Genomic DNA, 24,939 nt, shown 5'->3' with positions numbered 1-24,939 from the left:
GATCGACATTGGTGCGGAGTCGAGGGGCTTCCGGGGATCGGAATAGCTTAAAGTTTCTCGACGCTGCGTCGGAACGTGATTCTTTTCCTTTTTTTTTTTTGGTCTCTTTTCCCTGAGGAGGCCTTACGGGAGCTGAAAGATTCTCGGAAAATTTGCCGCTCGCGTAAACGTCGACGCGCTTTCGTCAAGCGCGCGAGGAAACGAGTATCGATCGCGGCGGCGACGTCAATTTGACGCGGAGATTGTTTTCGCGCTGTCGCGGAGAATTTCGGTGTTCTTTCACTTTCGTGGACAAACGGGAAAGATTGTTACGAAGATTCTCATTCGCGAAAATTGCTTCGCGCTGAATTCGCGGATCGTCTCGCTATAATGACAAATCGATTTCTATTCCGCCACCGACTAAGAGACGACGGTTTCGTTGCGACAGCAAGACGCGTTCGCCAGGAACGGATTGCTCCGTTTCGGCCGCGAATTCGCTATTTTTCTGTTTTGCCGGAAGAATCCTCGATATAATCGAATAATCTTTCAGTGTATAGCGAGATTTCTTTTGTTTCGCGTGAAATAAAGCAAAAAGTTTCCGAAAGTATCGCAATAGCAAGATTTCTTTTTCCCTTCCGCGCACGCGATTTCGGGAAGACGATGCGATTCCACGCGAAAAATTCTCCAAGAATCCCGAAGCTCATTATACTCAGACCTCCGCGTGCGTACGACTAATAAATAGTCGCGAACACATCTCCACGCGGCTGTTTGCGGGAAGGATGAAATTCGCATGCTGCAGGCTCCTCCGCGACGTGTGTCAAGCGTGTTAACCCGATCGACCCCGAGGAGCATCGAACGGTGCGATCCCGACACGCGGGGTTCAAAGGGATCAACGAGAGGCATTCCGACGCCGTCGTTGACGGCGGCGGCGACGCCCCGTTCGTGACACAATCACAACGAGAGTGACAGCACGTGTGACGGGGCCTTGTAACAAGGCGTGTGTACGGAAAACGATGACACATCCCAGTGCGATGCTCATGCCGCTCGCGATAGCCGCGGTACACGTCGCGCTTCTGCCGAAATAATATTTCCAGACGTACAATATAATTTAGAACTCGTCTAGAATTATTTTTTGAATATTAGGTCATAAATTAATTGATTGTCACATTATTAACTGCAACAATTACTAAAAGGGCACACAAATTCCCCTCCATCGATCTCAGATCCATTAACGTCCGTGATTAAACAGATGGGACACCGATCGTTCCTCAATGTGTCACGCTCGTCAGCGTGACACATTCGAGATACACGAGGTGCATCCCGCAATTCTATAGCAATTTAGCAAACGACTGAATCTGAAATTGAATCTTCTTCTGACCGAAAAAAATAAACAAACACTCGTGGCTTTTGACTTGTGGACAATAAAGATTTTTCGCAAGCTTACAAGCTTTCGAGAGATTACCGGCAAGATTATATTCCCTTAGCGCAATCCGGCCGTGGGCGAATACCAGATCGGCCATTCCCACCTAAGAAGCTCTTTCGTGTACCGCGGCTATCGAGCGGCTGTTCACTGTATATCGTCGTACATATCGACGGAAAGCTTGGTAGTGGTGATAGAAGTAGTAGAAGTGGTAGTTATTTAGTGGTGGTGGTGGTGGTTTTCCGTTGTTGCACAGAGGTTGCTAGCGGATCGGGTTGGTGCCCGGGCGACGATGAGAAAACAGCAAAGGTGGTGGGAACGGGAAGGGTACGGACGGACGGGGCGGGGGGACAGTGGGGAACTTTCGTTCGCAGAGCTGGGAGTATTCGAATAATTCGATATTCCAAACGATATTCCAAACGGTATTTCAAAATATCACGTTCCGCAATTGCAATATTATCACACCCTCGACCGCCGCGATAAATTAAAGATTGCAGTCGGAAATGATACGGCGATGTTGTAACTCTCGGTAAGTCGCGCACAATATTCGCGCGCGTACACAATGTCGCGCTATACGCGTTAGACCTATTATATTTGACAAATCAACAATTCAAACAATTCTATCCGATAACTAATAATCTAAGCGCGTGGATTTTATAATTTCAGCACTTAACGTCCTACCGCTTAAACTCGCGCGCCCACCCCCCCCCACCGAACAATCCCAGCCCCGAGATCGCGTGTGTCTCACAATCAGGCTTCCCTACATGCGTAATACACATAAATACGCGCGTATAATCTCCATTTCTCTCTCTTTTGTTTTCTGTTCGAGACGGCGTCTCTGTGATATGTAACTTGGGGCTCGGAGGAGGCGGATACGTGGAGACAGAGAGAAGACGCATTTTACTTGAGCAGGGCGTGCGCACGTTGGTTCGCCACGGCTATCCTCGTTTCATTCGACTCGCCCTGCGGATTATCAGTTCGGGTTTCGGTCACAGAGGTATGTGTGTGTGTGTGTATGGAGGAAGGGGTTGTGCGGTTTTAATTCACCGGCGAGTGGTGTACAATCTCTCTCGTCTCGGCTCAAATATCGCGGTTTCGCAGGAGATGCGCGTTCGCAACCCTCCTCTCTTTACACTTCGCTCGCTTCCGAGAGAACCGTACTTGCTGCTCGACGAAAAATCGTCAGCTGGCCACCATCATATAGCGAGATACGATCGATAACTAATATTATATACATCGTACACGGATTTGTGTGACGTTATATTTAAAAGGAATCAATTGAATCCCGTTGGCAATCGTGAAAAGTTAATACTCGATTGATGTATCTCTCTCGCTTGTTTCCTCCTCCCGTTCGATTTGCCTATAAATCTTTCATTGATCAATCGCCGACTGTCCGAGATTGTACACCACTGTGACATCCCGCTAAAGACCATCATAATTATCTTCGGATCACGGATTTTCGAAATTAGCCGATTAACATGTAAATTACGTGTGGATTACGTGCAAGGGACAGAAAATTATATTAAAATTTTTCTTTCAAATATATATTTATATTTTAAAACGTATGGCCTTTAGAGAGTCGAAGCTCCTCAAACGATCAATATTCGATAATGTGATCGAAGGAAAAATGTTAAGAAAAGTTAATTTCGATAGCGTGAAGGAAAAAAAAGGTAGAAGCGAAGAATTGTTGTTAATAAGAAAATAAAGGAATAGAGAAAGGGAAGGGAAAAATAGCTCGGTGATAAATTTAGACTGAATAAATGCCGAAGATTGGAGGGGAAATGTTGATATTTCAATATCGATTGATTGGCGCGTTTAATTCGGGTTTAATGTTAAACGCTGCAAGCGTATCACATGCGGGTAAATATGAGTCATATGACAAGAAAGATCGATCGCAAGTTCAATAGCAGCGCGTTGCAATAAGTAATGACAGATAATTATTGAAATATCGTTACCATAAGTGTTATGAATACGTATATTGATCGTTCGAGAAGCGTTTTATGATCAGACAATTCTGTGTGTGTCTCCTTTTGTCTAGGATCTACTAAAAGAGACTATGGTAAAAATTTAGAGATAACTGTTCTCACGAGTTCTCAACTATTTTTATTTAAGAAAAAAAGAATATTAAAAATTGTTACGTCGTTAAAACGACATAATTAAGTAAATAAATTGCTATATTTCGCTCATAAATTCGCAACAAACTTTGCCCACTTCGCAAAGTAAATGTTACTTTTTTGTAAAAAATATCTGATTGATTATAATTAAAGAGAGATACAGTTATACCAATTTATTTTGCGCAAAAATAAAATTAAATTAAAAGTTTTTCACTTTTTTATATCTTTGAGTTAAAAAAAATCTCTTTCCTTCAAATTTTAATTTGACAGTAATTTTATGCGCAACGCGTTGAAAATCTATGAAAAATATATCATAGTCCCTCGAAAAAGACTTTCGTGAAAAAGAGAAAAAATAGAAAGAGAAGGAAAGGTAAATCCGAAGCGTGATTGGACGCGTGGGTGGTGCAGTTACATACAAGAACACCGAAGGCAGGCTGTGCTGAAGGAACAATCGACGAGTATAGGGCGGAGAATTTCAGCGAGGAGCCGTGGAATAAGGGCGCAATATTTAAGACGTGGGGGTGGCGGGGGCGCGGAAATTGCGGCGGCTAAAATCGTGCGATGTGCGTGAGCATGCAGTCTCGCGTTGCAATGAAATCCTTTGGAATTTCACAGAGATTTCCGGGAATCGATCTTGAAATTGCCCTTCCACAAATTCGCAATTGTGATCACGTTCCGAACTTCAATCCTAAAGAGCAGAGGCATTTGTTTCGAACTCGCCAATTATAAGAACTTTTATAATTCGTTGAGAGACGCGAGAGCATCTCTGCATTTCTAACATAAAGCTCGATATAATTAAGAGCAATCGAAATAAAGAGGAAAGGTTCCTATATGTATTTAAAGAACATCAAGTTTCCGAATATTTGCGTATTTTTGTAATTTATTATTTATTACTCAAATAACCAAGATATTTACATATAGTATATCGATTAGGATTAAAGTTCGTTATCGAAAATTGCGTTGAGCAAATCGGAAGATAGTGCTTTTGGATATTCTTGTCTTCGGAGGAAAAGACGAAAAAGGTGACAACGGATGTCGTTGAGATACCTGTCTGGGATTCGGATCATGTGACGTATAAGGACAGGAAGAACATGAAGGAAGGAAGGAAGGAAGGAAGGAAGGAAGAAAGGAAGAAAGGAAGGAAGGAAGGAAGGAAGGAAAGATACATAAGAAAGCGAAAGCGACGACGAACGTGATGTGCATCGCTCTGAGCCTGTGCATTGTGACATATAGAAATTCACGCATATCTAAATCGAGACACGTGTCAGCTCGTCCTACAGTAGTCCAACACACACGTGCAAACAGTGTGAAGCCACATCGATTATCTCTCAGACCGTAGCGTTAATTGCGCCTGATTAAATTAACGTTTTGTGCACGTCCATTGTAAGTACACATTACCAGTTCGGGTAAATTAAAAGTTAATTAAGTTAAGAATTAATTTTTCTATTTTTCTCAACGTTTTTCTCAACAAAAATTCAACGTCAACTATAAATATGTCGGTTCAAATATAATTAATGGCATTACAGATTTGTGGAATCCACGGATTCAATTTCAAAATTCAGAGATTAGTAATTAGTAATCGGAAATTAAAAATGCTTTTCGACCAATAAAAGTTTCATGATTTCCAAGCCCGAGAGGGGGTTTCAAATTTTTCGCTTTCTGTATTTGAACTTTTGGATTTACAACTTTTCATCCGAGTTATTTTAATTAAAATTTCTAAGGGTGATTCGATTGGTTCAATATTTGCTGGTAGCGCTATTCGCAGATGTGCATTGGACTTCAATAATCTCATCGACATACAGGATTATGTCTCGAAGGTTGTATTGATAGTTTCAAGTTTATTGATCTACACTTTCAACGATAGCCCAACAACTTTAGTGAAATTTATGTAAAGCGTCTCGAATACACAGAGTATATCATCAATCTATGAAATTAGACGACAGTCGTTTGTGAATTAAAAAGACACAGTCTTCTGCATCAAACGATACAAACAACAGCATAGCTAATTAAGGAAAAAGTTTTCATTTTTTCGATCTTCACCGTAAATCTTTCGAGAATTCTTTACTTCAAACACACAATCTGCTAATTTACGTTAATTAACTCGGAGCAAGGGTGCGATAGGCAGCGCCAAGCTTTAAACGCTCTATCTTGCTCCGAGTCCAATGATCTCTCCGAGATGCCCCGTTCTCTCGACCAATGCCTCGCGTTACGTATGTCGACGAGACGCGGATCGCCGTTCGCGGGTGGTTTTTTTTTCTTTAAGAGCCATGCCAAGTCGCGCGACGACTGCGGTGCAGCGCTTGGGACGCCGGTGCTGCGCATTCACTCGCCATTACTCGCTTCCTGCCACTCACCTTGCGGTTGATCCTGTCGATCTGCCGGTTCTGATTCTCGAGCTCGCTGCCCATGTCAATCGCCATGTTCCTCAGGTTGCCGATCATCGTGTTCACCTGGCCCATGTTCTCCTCCATCTCCCCCTCCCGCGCGTCGTTCGTGATCTTGGCGATGTAGCCGGTCTGCGGCCCGAGACCGTTGCGGTCGTCCATCACCCGTTGCGGCTGGTTGTTCACGACCTTGCCGTCGTCGTTGCCCTTCCACGTGCCCTCGTCTTCCTTAAAACTGGCGCCTCTGCGCGCGCAAGATCGTCGCGCGAGCGACGCGATTAAGTTTGTCTCGGGAGGAAAATTTAAGGACTTGACGTGTTCAGTGGACAAACATCGATTTGAAAGTCGAACTTAAAAAGTCACGCGTGCAATAAAATTAATTCCGCTAATACTGCAGATTTGCGCTACTTTACTTCATAATTTGCACTTAAATTGATTTGTAGATAGACACATCATTATTTCATTTCGAGAAATTACGCTAAATCTATTACGATACATCAATTTGCAATTTTCATGAAAATTCAGGTCTGATAGAATTTCAATGACTATTTCTTGAACATGGTCAACATGTCTTCAATTATTCAATTCATCTTCTTAAATTAATCTCCTAAATACGGGGACGCATTAAATTTATCTCTTAGCGCACGTGCAAGCTAATCGTGCATCTTATTAATAGCAAACTTAATGAGATGGAAAGTATACAGAGAATTTTTCTCGACTTTTTTTTCTTCTTTAAGGAAGAGGAGTGACAGCGCAAAAAGAAGAGAGGTATAAGAGACGTTAAAGAAGTTGTGTCGTACTTATTACAAGGAAGAACGCAAAGGCCGCAGCACTTCTCCATTCCGGTGAGATTTTTCTCGGCCTCTTTCATGTCGGCGTTAATCTGGTCCATGCCCTCCTCGATTCGGTCCAGCTGTTCTGTTTTTTTTTTTACAAAAATATAACGTCAGATGGCGATAAGGTAATTCTCGCTCGCGGAGACACACGAAGGGGAAAGGGCAACCACGCGAAAAAGATCGTTACCTCTAATTAGAAGCCATAGCGAACGCTCTACAAAAGCGAGAACTAAATTCGACTTGGACGAGTGTCTATGACACTCTCTATTTGCAAAGAATATTCTACATGATATAATCAAGCTTCTGTAAAATAAGAAAAAAAAGGAAACTTCAACCCTTCGCGGTGTTGGCGTCGATTTTAAGCTCATTTCACGTGAACTTCGAATTTATATTCAATATTTGTCAATTTCATAATAAGCGATCAGATAAAAATATTCATTTATATTTATTTATATTTCTTTAAATTTAGTTTCACTGTTTCGATTAATTTCTATCGCAAAATGCTAATTTCTAGAATTTGATATTTACATCTTTCCATTAAAATAAATATATAAGTAAATGTGTAAATATATTTATTTTAATGTAAAAATAACTACGAAACGAGAGCCGTCGCCAAGAGTTAAAGCACGACACGTATAGTTTCAAGCTAGCTCATAACTTATAAGGGAATTTTCGCGAACGTTAACAACCTAGTGTGATCAAGCGGACATCGGCTAAAGGGGCAAACGAAAGCGCGCGAGTACATTGCCCAATCCTCTTTCGCTTTCTAATTTCATCTCCTCGAGAGATAAGCGACGGTTCGCCAGAACCCTCGCCCGAAGGAAAGGGGCGCCCCTTTTTTTAATCTTCCGCGAATTTCCGGTCGTCACGTCCCCTCATCTCGTTTCCGCAGCAACGTCCGTATTACAAAAATTCAACGAGAGAGAAGTGAGAGTTTCGCGTCTCTAGACGAAAATTTAATAAGCGTTTCCAAGTTCGATTATTCTCGGCGGTTTTTTACGGCGGTTCTCAAACGTTTCATTCGCGAGAATCGCAGATGCCCCCCTTTCCTTCTCCGTTCAAGCGATTGCGTTCGATTTCGTATTCTAACACGGGAGATCCATCGAGCGGAGGTTGATGATCTATTGATAGAATCTATTATCTTCAATGATGGCACGAATGGTGAGTCATTCGTTTAGAAGCTCAGATAACAACGTATCAGATATATAACGTGGGCGATTATAAGAATAGATTAAGATTAATCGTGTACTTCGTTTTTTACAAGGTGAAAGGTGAGAAATTTCATAATTATAGAAATACACAGAATCAGTATTTTATTGACTCGCTAAAGGATATTTATTATATCGTAGCATGCGAGAAAGCATGCGGGAGTTTCTTATCTGTCATAAAATCAAAGGAGACGAGCTTAGACTACCTCGAGAATTTGAACAAAATGCTTTCTCCTGTAGTATCATACAGAACATCAATCTCCCCCCCCCCCTCGGTATAAGAGATACGAAAAGCGCCATGTTCCCCGAGCGCCATCAACCGGGATAAGGGATTGTTCGTGCAAGAGGGAAAACATCCGCTCGATAGAGCCCCGCGGTAGACTCTGCACAAAGTGGAGTGCAACGAAAGCGCGAACTGCAGTTAAGCGAAGAGTTTCCTTGCTCCGACGTTCCTGCATCGGGCTAGTTGCTCTGTTATGTGCTTAGAGAATATGTGCGGTGAGTTTGCTTCCTCACTTGGTGGGTGGTGGTAACTTTCAGCTAAGTGTACAGGGTGTCCCGAAAGCTCTCGCGTCGAACTGCGCGTTGATCAAAGTGGAGTCAACGGAAAATTGGACGCAATCCGAAGCGTCCAATTTCGAATTACTAACTCGCGAGTGTTTTGCGGATAAATTTTGGCTGAAGCGCCGACATCTCGGGGATGCAATTTGCATGTCGGCTACTAACGTGAAGAAATCATTTCGTGGAGATATTTAGATAACGAAATTTTAATTTCAATAATCACATTTCAATAATCCTTAAATTAAAATTTATTTATAATAAACTCTACGTAGGATTTATTTTCGGAACGAAGCTTGCGATTTACTTGCGCCGTCATAATTTAATTGTCGTTCTACTATTCAAAGAAATTGAGAAAACGAGCGCAATTAGTAAGTAATTAAATAAGTCAAACGGTTGACAAGAGGCGTTTCGAGACACTCTGTATAGTGCCCACGGGTTTGGCTACAGTACACAGTGGGCATGAGTTTACCTAAAAGGCAGCTCTATATAGCCGCACGTAGGAGTATACTCATTCTCGACTAACAATATGTGTAAGCGATATCCTTGTAACACGAGTATAGCGGGTGTCCGATTTGGTCTGATAACGGTACACGGATTCGGCTGAGAAGCAGAGGCCGGATTCGCGGCTGTTCGCTTTGCGTCTTATAGCCGTGCTTGGCCTCCGGCCTTTAAGCCGGGAGCACAGACTCTTTTGCATAACGCTGCATAACGCACGAGACATAATGCATAAGAAAATCAACCAAACAGAGTCCTTCATTTCATACTCTGATTGGTTGATTCTCTTATGCCTTAATATGTCTTGTGCATTATGCAGCGTTATGCAAGAGTCTGTGCTCCCGCCTTTAACCACGACCCCGACGAAGGGAAACCGCGAAGGCGAAGAACCGTGAAATCGCTCCGCGAAGATGCGTCATGTGTGTGTGTAAAAAGCGAGGTGTCGTGTAACGTCGATCACGGTCTGTTGTCCGCTTGTTCTGTTTCTTCCCTTCTGTTTCTTGTAAAGGTCCGCGCTCGCGTCGCACGATTTTTGTTCGAGAAAATGTGTAATTTGCCTATACGTGTGCTACAATCAACAGACATTGAAAAGTTAATATACCGGAGCTGATGTGATTCTACACGACAGTATATTGATTAATAAATTATTTCCATCGTCAGATTTAAGCCATTTATTCAGTTATTTTATTTCTATTCATTCGTTAATTTCGTTAATTATCTAGTCGATATGACATTATTTTTTTAGATTTTCTCCCTCATTTTCTCATTTTCTCCAGCATTTTCTCCCTCTAAAAATTATTCTCTAAAAGTCTTTTATGTATGCATAAACATTCAATCTGACGGTATGATTTCGTAAGTACACTTTTTATCTGATTTTAAAAATAAGAAAAATCTTTCTCTAACTATATTAACTTATCTTCCTCTAATATATTAACTTATGTATGTATAGTTTAAATTGTAATATAATTCTTTTTCTACTTTTTTCAACTGCACGTTTTATTTCATCATCTTAGTTCGCTTTTCAAAAATGGACTTGTCTTACTTTAAACACACAGTGTATTAAGTTTTAACTTGTCGACGTATCCAAAAATCATGCGACGCGCAACAAACCCCCGAGGGTGCTCGAGCAAAAATCTCGAAGATACGGAGGGGAGGAACGAGGGTCAAAGAACGACTTGAGGAAACCGGAAGAAGGGGGACACGAGAGGGGTACGGCGGAAAGTAAGTATCGTAACGACAGTTAAGTATTAGTAGTACGCAGTGTGGAAGAGAAAGTATACGCAGATAGCAGTGGCGAAGCCGCGAGAAAAGCCGAAGAAAGAAAGAAGGGGCGGAAAGAAGGGCGGAAGAGAACCAAAAAGAAGCGCGCGAGGAAGTCAGAGTTAGCCGAAAAGAAAACAAAAAAGATAAAAGGAAAAGTAAAACGGAGAACACCGCGCTTGAGCGAAATGTAAGTGAACGGTATAACGATGGCCTGAGTGCGCTGCTGGGTAATATATAATACTACTAGAGTATATATATACAGTTATATATCATTGTTGAATGTAACAGGGGCGTAGCGATAAAATAAAAATTTATAGCAAAACAAGGGGGCCTTCAAGATTTCTTCTAACGCTCCATTTATTTCACATGAGCGATTACTGAAACACTATTTTTTCTTTCTCTGCATGGCCCAAAGAATACCGGCTACACCCCTGATTGATAAGTAAATCCGGCAGTGTCTCGATGATGCACGCGTGAGTGTCGCGTGTTATACTATCTTCCCAGCGAAAAGGGGATAGGCGAGTAACGGGGCCCCGTTCTGTCGTCGGCAGATTCGTGTCCGATTTTCCCCGATCTCATCGATATTCCAACGTCTTTAATATCTAAGTTACTCGGTCGTTCATCACGATTGCAACACTCGCAGATAATTTCGCGAGAGGGAAAAAAAATGGATTTCCAAGAGAGACCATGGAGCGCTTCCGCTCAGGGTTAATAATGGCTGTATCGGTGAAAATCGAGAAGTTAGAGAGTGAGACAGGCAATATAAAAAGTGATAACAGATGACGAAAATGTCGCTGTTCTCGGATTAAAGCAGGAAACGTGAAATTTTAAGAAATATATAGGAAATCGACTTCAAACTGCCTCGGAATCGGAGTCCTGCTACCGGTCCCCTTTCCCGGGACAATCTGTATGCAGGACCGTGTCGGAAATACGCGGCAATATTTCAGAGCGATGGTCATGAGCAGATGAGGGGAGAAAGAGAGAGAGAGAGAGAGAGAGAGAGAGAGAGAGAGAGAGAGAGAAAGAGAGATGCGTGTGCAGGAAAACGATACTTCCGTCTATTAGCGGGCACTGCGCGAGCTATCGCTCGCAATTGCCACGCTCACGAGATATCGCCGCGTATTTTAATCGCACGGCGGATAAGAAGAGTACTCTATATTTTCCCCGCTGTAAACGCCCGTGATTAGACGTAAAAGCGAAACGTTTCGTAAATAGATATGTAAAAATCCGAGAGAACCGATCAGTAGGTATTGTTCTTCGGATCGTTTTTTAAATATTTTTAGTGACGCAAATAGGCAAAAGGAGATCGGCAAATATTTATAGCAACAAAATCGCGACGAGCACTATTCTTATCCGCGGTGCAACTATATATTAGGTACGTATGTGCACGCTGTAAAATGTTGATATTTTTGATTTTGTCGGTTGTCGCTTCCAGTGTCGGCCGGGATCGACCGGTGCGTGTGGCGGCCGCGAAGACCGCGCGCCACACGCGCCTGTGTCTCATGATTCGTACTATAATATTTTCTCTTTCCTCTCGCGCAAAACTCTCTATTTGTTTGTGTTAGAGGCTAGAGTGAAGTGGCTTACCGCCTTGCTCGTCCAGCATTACGAGGGATTTCATCCCGACCTCGTGGCTCTAAACAGGCAACCGACAGGCAATCAGGCGGCGTGTTAAACATTGAGGAAAAATTAATCGCCGTCGGGACGCACCCCTCGCCTCGCTCCGCGGCGATCCTCAACGCCACCCCCTCCCCGAAGAAAAAAGAAAAAACGATCCCTTCCCTCCCCGCCGTGTTCGCCAGTGCCAAACGCGGGGAGAAACGCGAGGGAGAGACGTGAGAGACAGAGAAAGACAAATGACGGAGCGAGAAAGAGACACGCACAGAGAGATGAGAATGTCGGAGCGGCGAGAGGGCGCGGACGACGAGTTTCGGCCTCAGCTAATTAAGTTATCTATTATGCGTAACAGGAGGGTGGATGGACGAGGATAAATGTTACGATGCTTGACAGTTGTCGGCAGACGCTGACACGCGGGAAAAATGGGGATTCAACGATGATAAGTGTGAAAGGGAGGGACCGTATAGGAGCGACGAGAAGGGACGAAGGTGAGTTCGCCTTATTATTTTCTTTCCCAATTAATTTCAGGAGGGTTGGAAACGCGACAAACGGGATCACTTTATGCTAAGTATAATTAGTAGCAATTAAGTTCAGATCTCTGAAATGGGATGGCAAACGCGGCTGGCGACGTGTATACGCTTCGCACTCTTGGATGACGAGTATTCGACGGGAGATCTCCTGGTAATTAGTAGAAAATATACACGTAACTTTTGTTCTAATTATTTCTCTCGCGAATCCAGCGAAGGGTAATGAATGAAAAATTCGGTGAATAGGATGCGCGCATGAAAGAGAGCGATACTTTAATTAGGTAAACACTCGAGAGTGAGAGATGAACGGTGAGTAAAAATGGGATAAACCTGGCGCGGTTTTCCGCGCGTATAACACGTGATCTCATGAATTCGATGCCGATAATCTTTCGCACTCACATACGACGTCTGCATATTTACACAAGTGTAAAATGAATATTCGAATTCCTATTAATATACGAATAAACGAGTCGCGCGTTGCTCGTAAGACTTTACGACGTTATACGTAAAGACGAAATTATTCGCGGAATACATCAAGTGTACCAAAAAAAAAAATCGCTCTAAATTGACGATATTTTGATTAAGCGTACACATTTCGAGTAGCTTTTCTACTAAAGAATATAAAAAAATCGCTTATATATTTTATATAAAACTTCAAAAATGTTACATAGAGAATAGGTTTCTCCTTCGATATGTCACGAGCGAGGAATATCAGATTTCTGAGTGCGAACGATTCCGCCGACTGATGACGCACCTCGGAGAAGTAAATGGACACCAGAGCAGAGAGCAAAAGCTAGAGAGAGAAAGAGAGAGAGAGAGAGAGAGAGAGAGAGGGGAAGGTGGCGAAGGCAAGAAAGACAGAGAGAAAGAGAGGCACAGAAGTACAGAAAAAGGTAAAAAGGATAGCGGGACACCCGTTCGACGAGTGTCCCGCGCGAGTTAGACATCGATAGAGCGTCATGCCGCTGAAAGATATACGGTACTGGAGATACACGGTGTGTGTCGGGGATCGGAGGGGGGAGAACAAGATCGGGGTAACGAATGGAGTTCCGTCGGGTGCCCTAGATAGACCTAGGTGGGAGCCTAAAAGCGACAACGTCGCTGAGGTGGTTTCGGCATCGATGACAGGACGGCCGTTCGGTCTTTCGATCCGTCCGCTGGCCGTTCCCGTCATCGCGAGGATCCTCGCTCGTTTACCTCTGCCCCGGATGACAGCGTGAATGGGTCATTGTCACGGATCACTTCTCGGGCGAAGGAGAGAGAATCGACTCGCACGGCTGATTCGCGTCGGCCGACTTAGGCACTGATTCACGCTGATATTCGAGTCATAGACAACTATATTCCGCAAGAGATTATTAAATAAAAAAATTAATAAATAAATAAGTAAAAGTTAAACTAGTCAATTCAAGCAAAAATGAAGTATTTCTCAATTGCAGATATTCCTAATACATAAACATATATATATATATATATATCCCATTGTTTTTACATAATAAGAATCTAAAATACTCCTGAATGGTCTTCCGTTCGCAGTCGATTCTTCATTTCGCGCGACTCTATCGGGACTCTATTCCGGTACGCATCACGCATCGGAAGCACGCCCTTCCCGAAGGGAAACGCAAATTGGCAGCTAACGAAGGGCGTCCTTCGTTTCGCACCGGCTTTCCCCCCCCTTTTCTCCGCTTGTTACACGTTATTCCTTCTCTTTTTTTTTTATATCGACGTTTCGTCGAACTATCGCATCGCTCGCTCGTTTTTCGCAGGATAGAGAGATAGAGAGAGACAGAGAGAAAGACAGTGACTTATTGGTGTTTACTGGGAGACTGCTTACCGCCTTGGTGGTCTAACATCGTCAGAGTGTTCGCTCCGATCTCCTCGGTCTACGACAGGTTCGAAGGTGCCACACATTAACGGAAACGAAAGAATCGTTTTTCTCAGTGGATGCGTGCGAGAATTAACTGCGGAACAAAGTCACAGACAAGAAAGCAACAAAATCGCACGGGCACGTCCCGTCGGACCGGAAGCGACGATTTCTGCGCGGAAGCAGAAACGTTACCGTACGTAAAATAATAATGCAATTACGAAATCAATCGTTCACGTCGCAAGTTGCGATTGTCAATATAAAAAAAAAAAAAGCGGAAAATCGCGCTCCTCGAAAGAACGTGCCGCGCGTAACGAACAGATAATAATATGTCCATTGAAGTCAAACACAAATAAGTAATAATAAGTAATAATAATAATAACAAATAATAATAATAAAAATGTTAAAAATAGTAAGAAGATTAATAAGAACGATGTGATCCAGATAACCGAAATGAAGATCCAGAGGCCAGCTCATGATGTCTCTGAGATATCATACGCGTACATGATCCTAATCGCAACGATGTAATCATAATCACCTCACCCATCCCTTCAGGCCGATTGCAGTCATGCGGTCATTTTAGCGCTACCTTAATTACTTATTTTTATATTAATAACAGACCTTTCTAAAAACCCAAGTCACTAACGACGAGTTAGTCAATTAAATTCCCGAAAAACGCTCGATTTAAGAAAGCTGAGAGGGCTGTGCATTAAATCCATCCCAACTTCTCAATCATCGGTTCTAATTGAACTCGCCCTCGCATTGCAATCCCGATCAATCAGCCACGACTGCAACCGGCAGTTTCTGCATTTACCGCTTGCGTTAGGGATTATAGAGAGAATAGAGAGATAACAACGATGTGTGACGGACACGACGTCGGCCGATATTAAGAGTAATGACGACTGATGACGAGACGATCTAATGGAGCGTGGTAAATGGACGAGATGCGTCGGCGACATTGATAGAGAGAGAGAGAGAGAGAGAGAGAGAGAGAGAGATATTGATTATTGGCGAACTAGAGACGCCGTCGCCGGAGAGGAGCTCTCTAGCTTTCTCTCTCTCTCTCTCTCTCTCTCTCTGTGGATAAGAAATAGGAGTGAAAATTATTAGATTAAATCAGATTGCTCTTTGCTTATTTCCCCGGGGTAGAGTAATCTTCAAGGATGATCTTCCCTCCTTGAAGGGAATTGCAAGGTGAGCTTAAAAGAGCGAGAAAGTGATAGGCCGGAGGGAACTCAAAGATTTTTCGAGATTATTCTAATAATTTTTACACGCGCTCCCCCTCGTGATCTCTTCAATGACAATAACAAGTTCAAACGACCGTCGCCGGTGCGTCTCTTGAGAGTCGAGCGCGTTTCACGAATACAAGCTAACCGATATGACGTTGGTGAGGCGATATGATAGCGACAGCGACGACGACGATGAGGACGACGACAACGACGATGACGACGATAATGCTGATGACGATGGTCACTGCTAATTACTCTCTCGCCATTGCTAATCGGCGATTAGCGCGATTTGGCGCGATCGCGCCGAGCGGAGTTTCTTTGCTTCGCTTTCTCGTTAATCTACTTCGTTCCGAGCTGTCAATTGGACGACCAATTTCTCGATTCTCTCACACACAAACGTTAGGTTAGGTAGATTATTTATATAATAGTGCACATATAATCCTTCCTGATGTAACGTATATGCACCGCGCACATTACATTTCGGCCAGCGACTCGACGTCAAAGCGGGGACAGTATCTACATTTGGTAAGACGACGGCCGACAGAGAGTAAGTTTGCACGTTCGACGCACAGATTGCAAAAAGGAAAAAGTAGAAAAAAACCAAGGAGAGATACAAAGAAACGAAAGGCAGACAGAGAGAGAGAGAGAAGGAGAGGTGAGAGAAGATTTATCAGGTTAAAAAGAGAGAGAGAGAGAGAGAGAGAGGAGAGCGGAATAAAACAAGTTACGACAGACAGACAGATATCTACTGTCACAAGCGTTTTACGTTTTAACGAGAATTACGGGGTATATATATATACTTTCTTGATATGTACACTAGATAGACAAATACATGTTAATATATGTACATACATAAAGAGATATATATGTATGTATAGTTACATATATATATTGAAAAAAAAATATATAAATATATGTATATTTTACACGTAGAACTGAAAGCGACACAGCTGTAAGCTTCGCGAGTGGCTACAGTGTACAATGTAACAGTAAAGAGATAAAGTACACAGTCCAGAGAAATTACAGCGTGTATCTTGTGGAGAGTGTTGGATCGATCGGGCTAATTGCGACACAGGCGCGACATCGCGACACTTTCAATGATTAACGAGGCAGATGACGAAAGTGATGCTGAAATCAATATTCGCTCATAATCGCTTTACGGCGATACCAGAGAATCACTTTACGATGGAATCAATCGCTTAATTGATGACGGCTATTGCCGGCCGGGAATTACCCGACGATGATGATTATGGTTATAGTTTCACGTAACAATATTATGTCAGTTATATAATTTGCCTTGTCGCGCGCCGGAGTAAAGTTAGTTATGTAAATTGTAACGTAGAACTGTTTTTTACTTATTACTCTTACTTATCGATTCTACCGAATTGAATCTGAAGAATGAAATACAATAACGCACTTGTGCGATCATCGAAAACTGTCGCGATGCCTAAATTCGTGGGGGACTGTCCCAATTATTCCGATACGTCCCGTATACGAAAGCTAGGCGCGATAACAGCGTTCGACAGGTGAGAGCGTGGGGCTTGGCGCGCTTTTAAATTTCTGCACCACACCTGCGAAAGGGTGTGAAAGGCCTGCGAGGAGGAAAATTCCAAGGCACGATAAGACCCACTCCCACACGTCAGATGCTATTATTGTATTTCGCTGCACGCGAACGTATTTAGCGTGTCGCGCTGACGGCAGAGAAAGTAGATCCGAGATCCTCTACATGGTGAGTAGATGAGAGAGAGAGAAAGAGAGACAGAAAAAATAGGGCGCGAAATGGGAAGGGTGAGTGTATGAGTGTGTAATCGGTTTACACAGAAACAAAAACGATCACGATTCGAATACACCAGTTCCGAACAACAGTTAATTAATTAACACGAGAGCAATCCGATCTCGTTAAGCGGTTCCTACAAACGGTCCAACAGTCTGCGCGACCAGAAAGAATAATTATGGAGAAATTATATAGTAGAATACCTAAATGAGAGAGGAAGATCAATACCAGAAATCTAAAGATCGATACTAAGATTAAAATACATACAGATATTGAGAGATAAAGACTGCCAAAATATCGATATGTTAAATGAGAAAAGTATGTCGAAATGCAAAGTTGATGTAACGGTTTGTTTATGCGATAATGATGATGATGCTCGTTTGCGCGACGGTAATCCGCGCAGATTGTTGGATCGTGTACGAGCCGTTTCGCGTCAACGCTGGCAAGTAGCGGCGGCGATAGCAGCAGTAGCAGCAGCAGCGATGACTGATTCATTGCTGGAGGGCCATTTTCACGTCATATATGTATATGTTGTGACCGGCAACGTGGCCGGTGTATGTCGTAAGAATTTTTGCCTATGCAACGGTTTTCTTAATGTCGCGGTGGTGAGACATGTGGTGACGCACAGGGTAGAAGCGGACCTGAACAGGTTCGCGTCGTGATCGCATGAGTTGCACTTGTCGGGTCGTCAGGAAAAAAATTTTGTTAATTTAACGGAGTCGAAAAAGAGATCAAATCCGATTAAAGAATAAAATTGTGCTGGAAAAGCACTTTGCATGATTTTTTGCGAATGGTTAATAAAACAAATTAACCACCTTCAGAAAAAAATTCACATCTTCAGAATTTGAATTGGAATTGATAAGTTTAATGAAAATTTTCCTCAACGACCCGAGGCGCGCGTAGTGTAATGGTACAAGTAGTAACGTTAGTAATATATTAGCAGTATCAGTGGTGTCAGTGATAGCGATGGTGTCTCGTAATCAGTATAGTAATCGTAGTAGATCCGGCAATGGTATACAACTTGCGATTGTGCAGTGGCAGTTGGCTGTCGATCTCCCTAACCGAGTTTGCTAATCGGGCGCGAAATGATCTTCATTGTTGATGTCCTATTACGATGTAAGGACGTTTAAATCCTCTTAGGGACGTAAAGGCGATTATTAGGGTGGACGACAAGGCTAAAGCGGAACCAACCGTCGGTCCGCCGGCCACGTGAGAAGCGCGACATTAAATCGACAAATCGCGTCAAAACGAGTAATTAAAATTTCGACAACGTTAAACCGAGCGCAGATTAATCGATATTTTGGAGACTATAGATTCCAGAATTGGACTTCACTCTCTCGCGTGTATAACAGGCGTCTCTGTGTCTGAGTTTCAAGTGGGGAGTCCGACCTCGGAATTAACTTTCCGATTTTTTTTCCTAACGTTTCACGCCGACGCGACGGAACAAATTGTACGTTCGGTGAGAATTTCGCGTACCGTCTGCATCTGCGTCTGCGAGATCCGGCGCTGCCGAATTACTCATGCAAACGTTTGCCAAATTGGGACACGTTTGAATATCCGGCGCATGCACATCGGTCGTAATTAACGGAGGGATGGTTGTTCGGGGGTAGCGAGCCTATATCCTCGTAATACCTCGGGCCCCCCGGTAGGACTGAGTATGTCAACACAACAATTTCCGTCTGGTTAGCAGCTAGGTACAACCCGCGAGCGTTTACGAGCGTTGACTCTAAAGATCACTGTGTTAACCCTTTCGGTCGCTTTACGGAGAAATCGTCCCGCGCTCGCTAAGAAGGTATAGAATTTATAGAAAGAGCATTTTGTGCTGGAATCTTTCCTTATTAAGAACCTTCGTTGTGCACGACCGGAAGAGTCAGTGTTTTATCGTTATACCGTTATGCGTGTGTCTAATTATTATCATGGGAATGATAATTATACAGGTGTATTTGAAAAACCTAGTTTCCAGGATTTCTCTCAACAAGTAGCAAGCATCAACAGCATTTAGGATGACATCTACGGGGTGCCCGAATACTGTTAACTAAATCGTTGACTAGCTTCGACATAAAAACATACGGGGGAAAATTCGGGAAATTGCAAAAGTAATTTTATAAACAAAAAAATCTCGTATCTACAACTAACTAAATTATATAAAATTTAGTTTTAAATGTGTACTTTTCTAAAAAGAAACAGCTCAGCTTCCCCAATATAAAACCAATCTAAGGAAAGAGATCTTAACTTACCGACGGAAGTAAAAATAAACTTTTAATTAAATGCCAGATTAGTTTCACTTAATGAAACTGAAATGCTGGTTGCACATCTCGCGCAAAAAGAATGCAAAAGAATGCAGAAATGGACCCGCTGTGTTCTTTCCCGCAATTTTCCCATTTTGGAGACTCCGTTTATGTTACACGTTTGTGTTATGCATGTTATATGCGTGTGAGGAGGACACTCGCGGGGCTAACTCGCTTTGTGAATGACGGACGGTGTGTCAGATTGTAAGACGTGCGTGATTATACGACAAAACGAGTGATTTTCCTCGTTTCCTTTACCTCCTACCCTCGTTTTTTTTTCGGCCGTTACTTAATTTCTAACAAGCGGAAGTCACTCACCTCCCTGGTCGTCGAGTGCGACCAGAGTGCGGATGCCAGCCTCCTTGCTCTACGACAGACAGAGGCAGCACAACACAGACAACCACCACCAGTGTTAGAGAGCGAGAGATAGAGATAGAGAGAAAGAAAGAGAGAGAAAGAGATAGAAAGAAAGAGAGAAAGAGTCGTACATCTTTCTTTACTCTTTCTTCGCACATCTTTCCTTTAGTAAGTATATAGTATATAGTAATATTATAGTAGTATATTAGTATAGTAGTTAGGTATATATAAATATATATAATATATTTATAGACAGAGGTATATGTAATGGACAAGTTGGTGGTGGGTACTGGGCAAGCAAGACAAGAGGTGGATATTGTGGCCGGATATGTTGAGGTGGTGGCGCGCATATAGAGAGTGGGACAAGAGTGAGAAGTATTTCGGGTCCTCTCTCGTATATTTTTCGTTTTCTTTTTCAGAGAAGTCTCTTTTTCTAAATCACTTTTTTCCTTGTTCTTTCAATCACGAACGACGTCGCGGCACGCCGTCGGGCTCGCGCCTTGGCGTGCCGTCGATATATATATCGCATATGTCTGTACGCGATATCTGCCCGCGACGCAGAGACAGGTGGGCAGAGACGAGGCAGGCAAGAGCAATTGGAAGAGAAAAGTAGTGGGCCCGACCGAGGTACCGTCGTGACGCGGTGTGACGGTACGGACGTGTCGGCAAATGTTGTCGCTTGTTGTTGATGTTGTTGTTGTTGTTCTTGATGTTGTATCGGTCAATGGCGATGTTGTTATTGTTGATGTCGCTATTGTTGTTGTTGTTGTTGTTCATGTTGTAGTTGTTGTTGTAGATGTTGTTCCTGTTGCTGTAATTGTCGTCGCCGTTGTTGTGCGTTTATTAATTTTTGTTTTCACATAACGGACATCTTCCTTCTGACAAAGGCGTGTTGTTGTTTTTTTTCTTTCGGTCTTTGTTTCTTTTTTGTTTTTGACTCTTTGTTTGGGGGGGAAGGGGCTCTGCCTTTATTTTTGTGACACTCTACGAGTTTTCGAGTGAAACAGGTTTCGATCTCTCGATCGTCGTCGATCGTCCCTACGCCCTTCTCGCGTTTCGCGAGCGGAAGAAAGATCGAGCGCGATCGAGGAGATCCACGTCTGCAGTGTTTCTTTTCTGGGCGACAAATGGGAATTTCTTGGACACCCAGTAACGCGAAAAGAGCGATGCATAGTAAAGTGTAGGTAGAGGTACATCGCAAGGTATAGAGTACACTTCCATTGAGTGAGATTCATTGCGTGAGGCAAATCACAATCCTCTTTGAGTCACAAATACGTACGTAGAATTGATTAAAAATTAATAAAAGGGGGGACAAAAGATATTATCCGTAAGCATGTATATCATGCTGGTCATAAAAGTTAAGATGTAGAAGTAAAACAATATCTTAAAAAAAATTCGACTGAATAAAAAAAAACAAAATAAAATCTAGAAATGTAAAGAATCTTTTTAATATAAATAAATGTATTACAACATACACAAATTGTGGAAGTTTAAGACCCAAAAGTTATATTTGAAACATGTCAAAAATAATTTAAAATTTAAGTTTGCGAAAACGATAAATAATAATCAATTTGTATTACTGTTAATTATGATACCTATAAGGATTGTATAATTCAAAAACAATTCAATATCTGTTAAACTCATCAAGATAAATTTCGGCAAGAAATCCCGACGCGAGACACTTTAGGACTCAAAGGGTTGCGAGTACCTGGATAAGTGCAAAGTAGAACACACACGCACACGTAATTGGAGTGGAAGAGGGCGGGAGGGTGAATGAAGGGACAGTGAATGAGTGAATGAGCGAGTGAATGAAACGATCGATGAATTAAGGAGAAAAGGATAAGCGACTACATATTTTTATACATGTTTAACGATTTCCTTTTAATACTTATAACAACACTCTGTTTAATTACAGCCCATATTTGAGCATTGCATTTAAGGCTAAACGCGAATATCCGATTCAAATGTGATTCTAATTATTATTCATTAATTAACGCGTCGATAAAAGGTATCTGTCAATTAAATAGAACTCGGACAAATCGCATTTAGAATTAAATGTCAAGTTAAATAGACATTACGAGAGTTGTGTAAGAGATGGATTTTTTTCTGACGTTTTTTTTTTCATTTTTTACTCATGAATAATTGTTCATGTTTTTGCTCCTTTCCTCATTCGACTCGAGGCACAAGCGTGCATATACATATTAAAAAAATATATATCGGGTAACAATGGGAAGTGCGTAAGAATTGAGGAAGAAAACGTGAAGAGTGACAAATCGGTGACAGAGATCCAAGTGACGAGCATGTAAATAAAATATTGTGATCAGTTAATTCTAGATAAATGATAGAAGAGAAACAATAGAGAAAAAAATAAATTAACAATATCCTTCGTTCATTAAGTGCATGTAGCTCCTTGTACTCGATGTATTACATAAATCACATTTCCAGTCATGAAATATTATATTATTTAAAAAAATATAAGTATCATTCCACAATATACTAAATATAAAATTATTTTTACCAATTGATACAAATAAAGTTAAGTAGCTACAACATATTCGGGTATAAGATTAAACAAGTATGTATTTCAAGTATCTTTCGAGTATAAGAATCGGGATATCTCAAAAAGATTTACATTAGCTAAGCGATATTTTATTTATTTACCGCATGACTCGATTGGTTTTTCCCTTAATAAAATGTTATATTGTAAAACTAATTAGCATATTATTGAAAATCAGCAAAATATAATATAAAAAAAGTGATAATATAAAATGAGGTGTAAGACAAGTTTTTAATTAAATTACGTCTTTCCTCAACATTTTCTTTATGCACAAAATAAGATTTGTATAAATTGATAGTCACGTATTATAAATGTACATAACAATTATACAAAAATTTAGTATAAATCTTTAGAAATCTAAACTTTATGTCAATTATTTAGAAAAATGTTTAATAGTTCCTAATTAAACAATAATTTAGTTTTAAATAATTTATTGTTCTAAAATTTTTAACGTTATAAATTATTGTTCAAATAAAATTCTACAATAGTTCGGAGGAAAAACCGATTCATGTTCGTTATCATCGAGACTCGTTAGTAAAAACTTTTTGGGATAACCCGTACATCGACGAAAAATGTGTTTGTTTTGTATGATAGCGTGAACTAATGTTATATGTGCACTGAGTATTGATTGTACTGTGAGCTGTGCAGCTGTGATGACCGCTTCTAAAAAGAGCGACAGCACGATGCACTGAAGAGGGAAAGTGGATAGTGGCTTGCAGAGAGGAAAAAGGCCAACATACACACATACACACACACACGCGCGCGCGCGTGCATACACACAGCAGCCAAAGCGAGCAGGCAACAAGATTTCGTCAATTGAAAGATAAAGTGACGATAATAATGCGGAATATATTCAAACATTACATGCTGTGTATATTCTTTCTTGTACGAATAATTTTCTTTTAAACGTGCGTTAAAATTGCTGAGAATTTATTCGGCATATGTTAAGCTTGGAATATCTCTTGCCGAATAAAAAAATGTTAGGAACAAAGTTAATCAATACAAACATTTTGAAAGCAAAAAAAAAGTTAAATTTATAAACGTACTTTTAGTTACCGAAATAAGAATGTGTAATTATTAGTATCTTTTCACGTTGCAAAATAAAGATTCCTGTTATTTCAACATTTTAATGTTATAATTACCGGCAAAATAATCTTTCCGTAATTATCAATGTTTTTTCCATGTCATGTTTTCTTTCAATATTTCTATTATCGTTTCCGAAAATAATCCTAATATTGCTTGCATTGCTCTTGATCTTAATTTATATGTCAAAGATATTAAAATATCTAAAAAATCAATAGACATCTAATAATTTTTCCATAAATATATCTTTATGAAATTTTGTTTACAACAAAAACAGTTGCTACCGCGTTGACTTTAAAGAATGATCGCCGATCATTCTTTCGATTCTCGAAATCTCGCTTAGAGCGGGCAGGCAATCGAGCAGGCAAGTGTAGAGATCGCGAATCAGGCAAGCAAAAGACCACACACAGACACACATCGCACACATATACAAAACACATACGTTAACATCCAGCAACAAACAATGCCGAGAAAAAGAGATAGAGATAGAGAGAGAGAGAGAGAGAGAGAGAGAGAGAGAGAGAGAGAAAGAGAGTAGCAACAGCTTTGGTATACACATATACAGACGCAGCTTTTCTCCATCTTTCCTCTTATCTTCATTCAGTTCTTTTTTTCCTTTTTTTTTTATCTTTTCTCTTTTCGCTTTTCTCTTTTCAAGTCGCATTCGCCGTTTTTCTCTTTCCGGACGTCTCGTTTCGTTCCATCGTTTCGATGGGAGACACTTGTGGGCGGTCGACCCTCCCTCTCAGCAAGGACCAAACCCCTTCTCTCTCGATTCGATGATCGGATCTTGAAGAGCACTCTCGCGCGAGATCGATTTGCGCTTTAACCCTTTGCACTATTCCTGCGTCGAGATACAAGGTAGTCGTTCCCATAGAAAATAGTCTTTCGAACAGATGAAGTACAAGGTGAACATCATAAACGATATTCTTTCTTATATAGGAACGATATCTACTATTGATTTCGATCACGGATTTCCTGGCCAATTTCCTGGCTGATAGTATTATATAATTCAATACTTGATTAATAAAAAAAAAAAAGAGAAAATTCCCTCAAATTTTCTGTAAATAAATATTAAGAACCAGTATATTTTTTAAACAGAGAATACTTAATCGCTTCGTTTTTAGATAAATATCAAATATTAATTTTAAGAACATTTCTGTATAAACTGACATTCTTTTTGAAAGCCATTTTTTTCTAGAATAAATAAAAGAAGGATTAATTTAATGTGAAATAGAAGGAAACTCCTGCTCTGAAAGAATACCGAATGTGTCCCACATCCCGGCTCTTACGGAGAGACCGTGAAAGCGCAAAGGGTTAAAGGGCGAAAAGTTGAGCCGCAGTTTCATCCGCGAAAGAGAATTCGTTTGCTTATCATTTTCTTTT

General features: G+C 41.3%; 1 protein-coding gene across 1 annotated transcript in view; it reads right to left on the bottom strand.

The window, feature by feature from the left end:
* LOC105455353 (synaptosomal-associated protein 25) overlaps window positions 1-24,939 on the bottom strand; it is a 33,572-nt gene that overhangs the window by 2,680 nt on the left and 5,953 nt on the right. The window contains exons 3-5 of the mRNA XM_011698619.1: window positions 19,875-19,923; window positions 6,698-6,815; window positions 5,868-6,141 (exon numbers count right to left, since the gene is read on the bottom strand). Coding sequence (XP_011696921.1) covers window positions 5,868-6,141; window positions 6,698-6,815; window positions 19,875-19,923 — 441 coding nt within the window. The remainder of the gene's footprint in view (window positions 1-5,867; window positions 6,142-6,697; window positions 6,816-19,874; window positions 19,924-24,939) is intronic.

Source organism: Wasmannia auropunctata, unplaced genomic scaffold, assembly GCF_000956235.1.
Source record: "Wasmannia auropunctata unplaced genomic scaffold, wasmannia.A_1.0 LD335903.1, whole genome shotgun sequence".
Classification (NCBI taxonomy): domain Eukaryota; kingdom Metazoa; phylum Arthropoda; class Insecta; order Hymenoptera; family Formicidae; genus Wasmannia; species Wasmannia auropunctata.
Note: the sequence above shows the minus strand (reverse complement) of the source record. Positions and strands in the feature narration are given on the sequence as shown.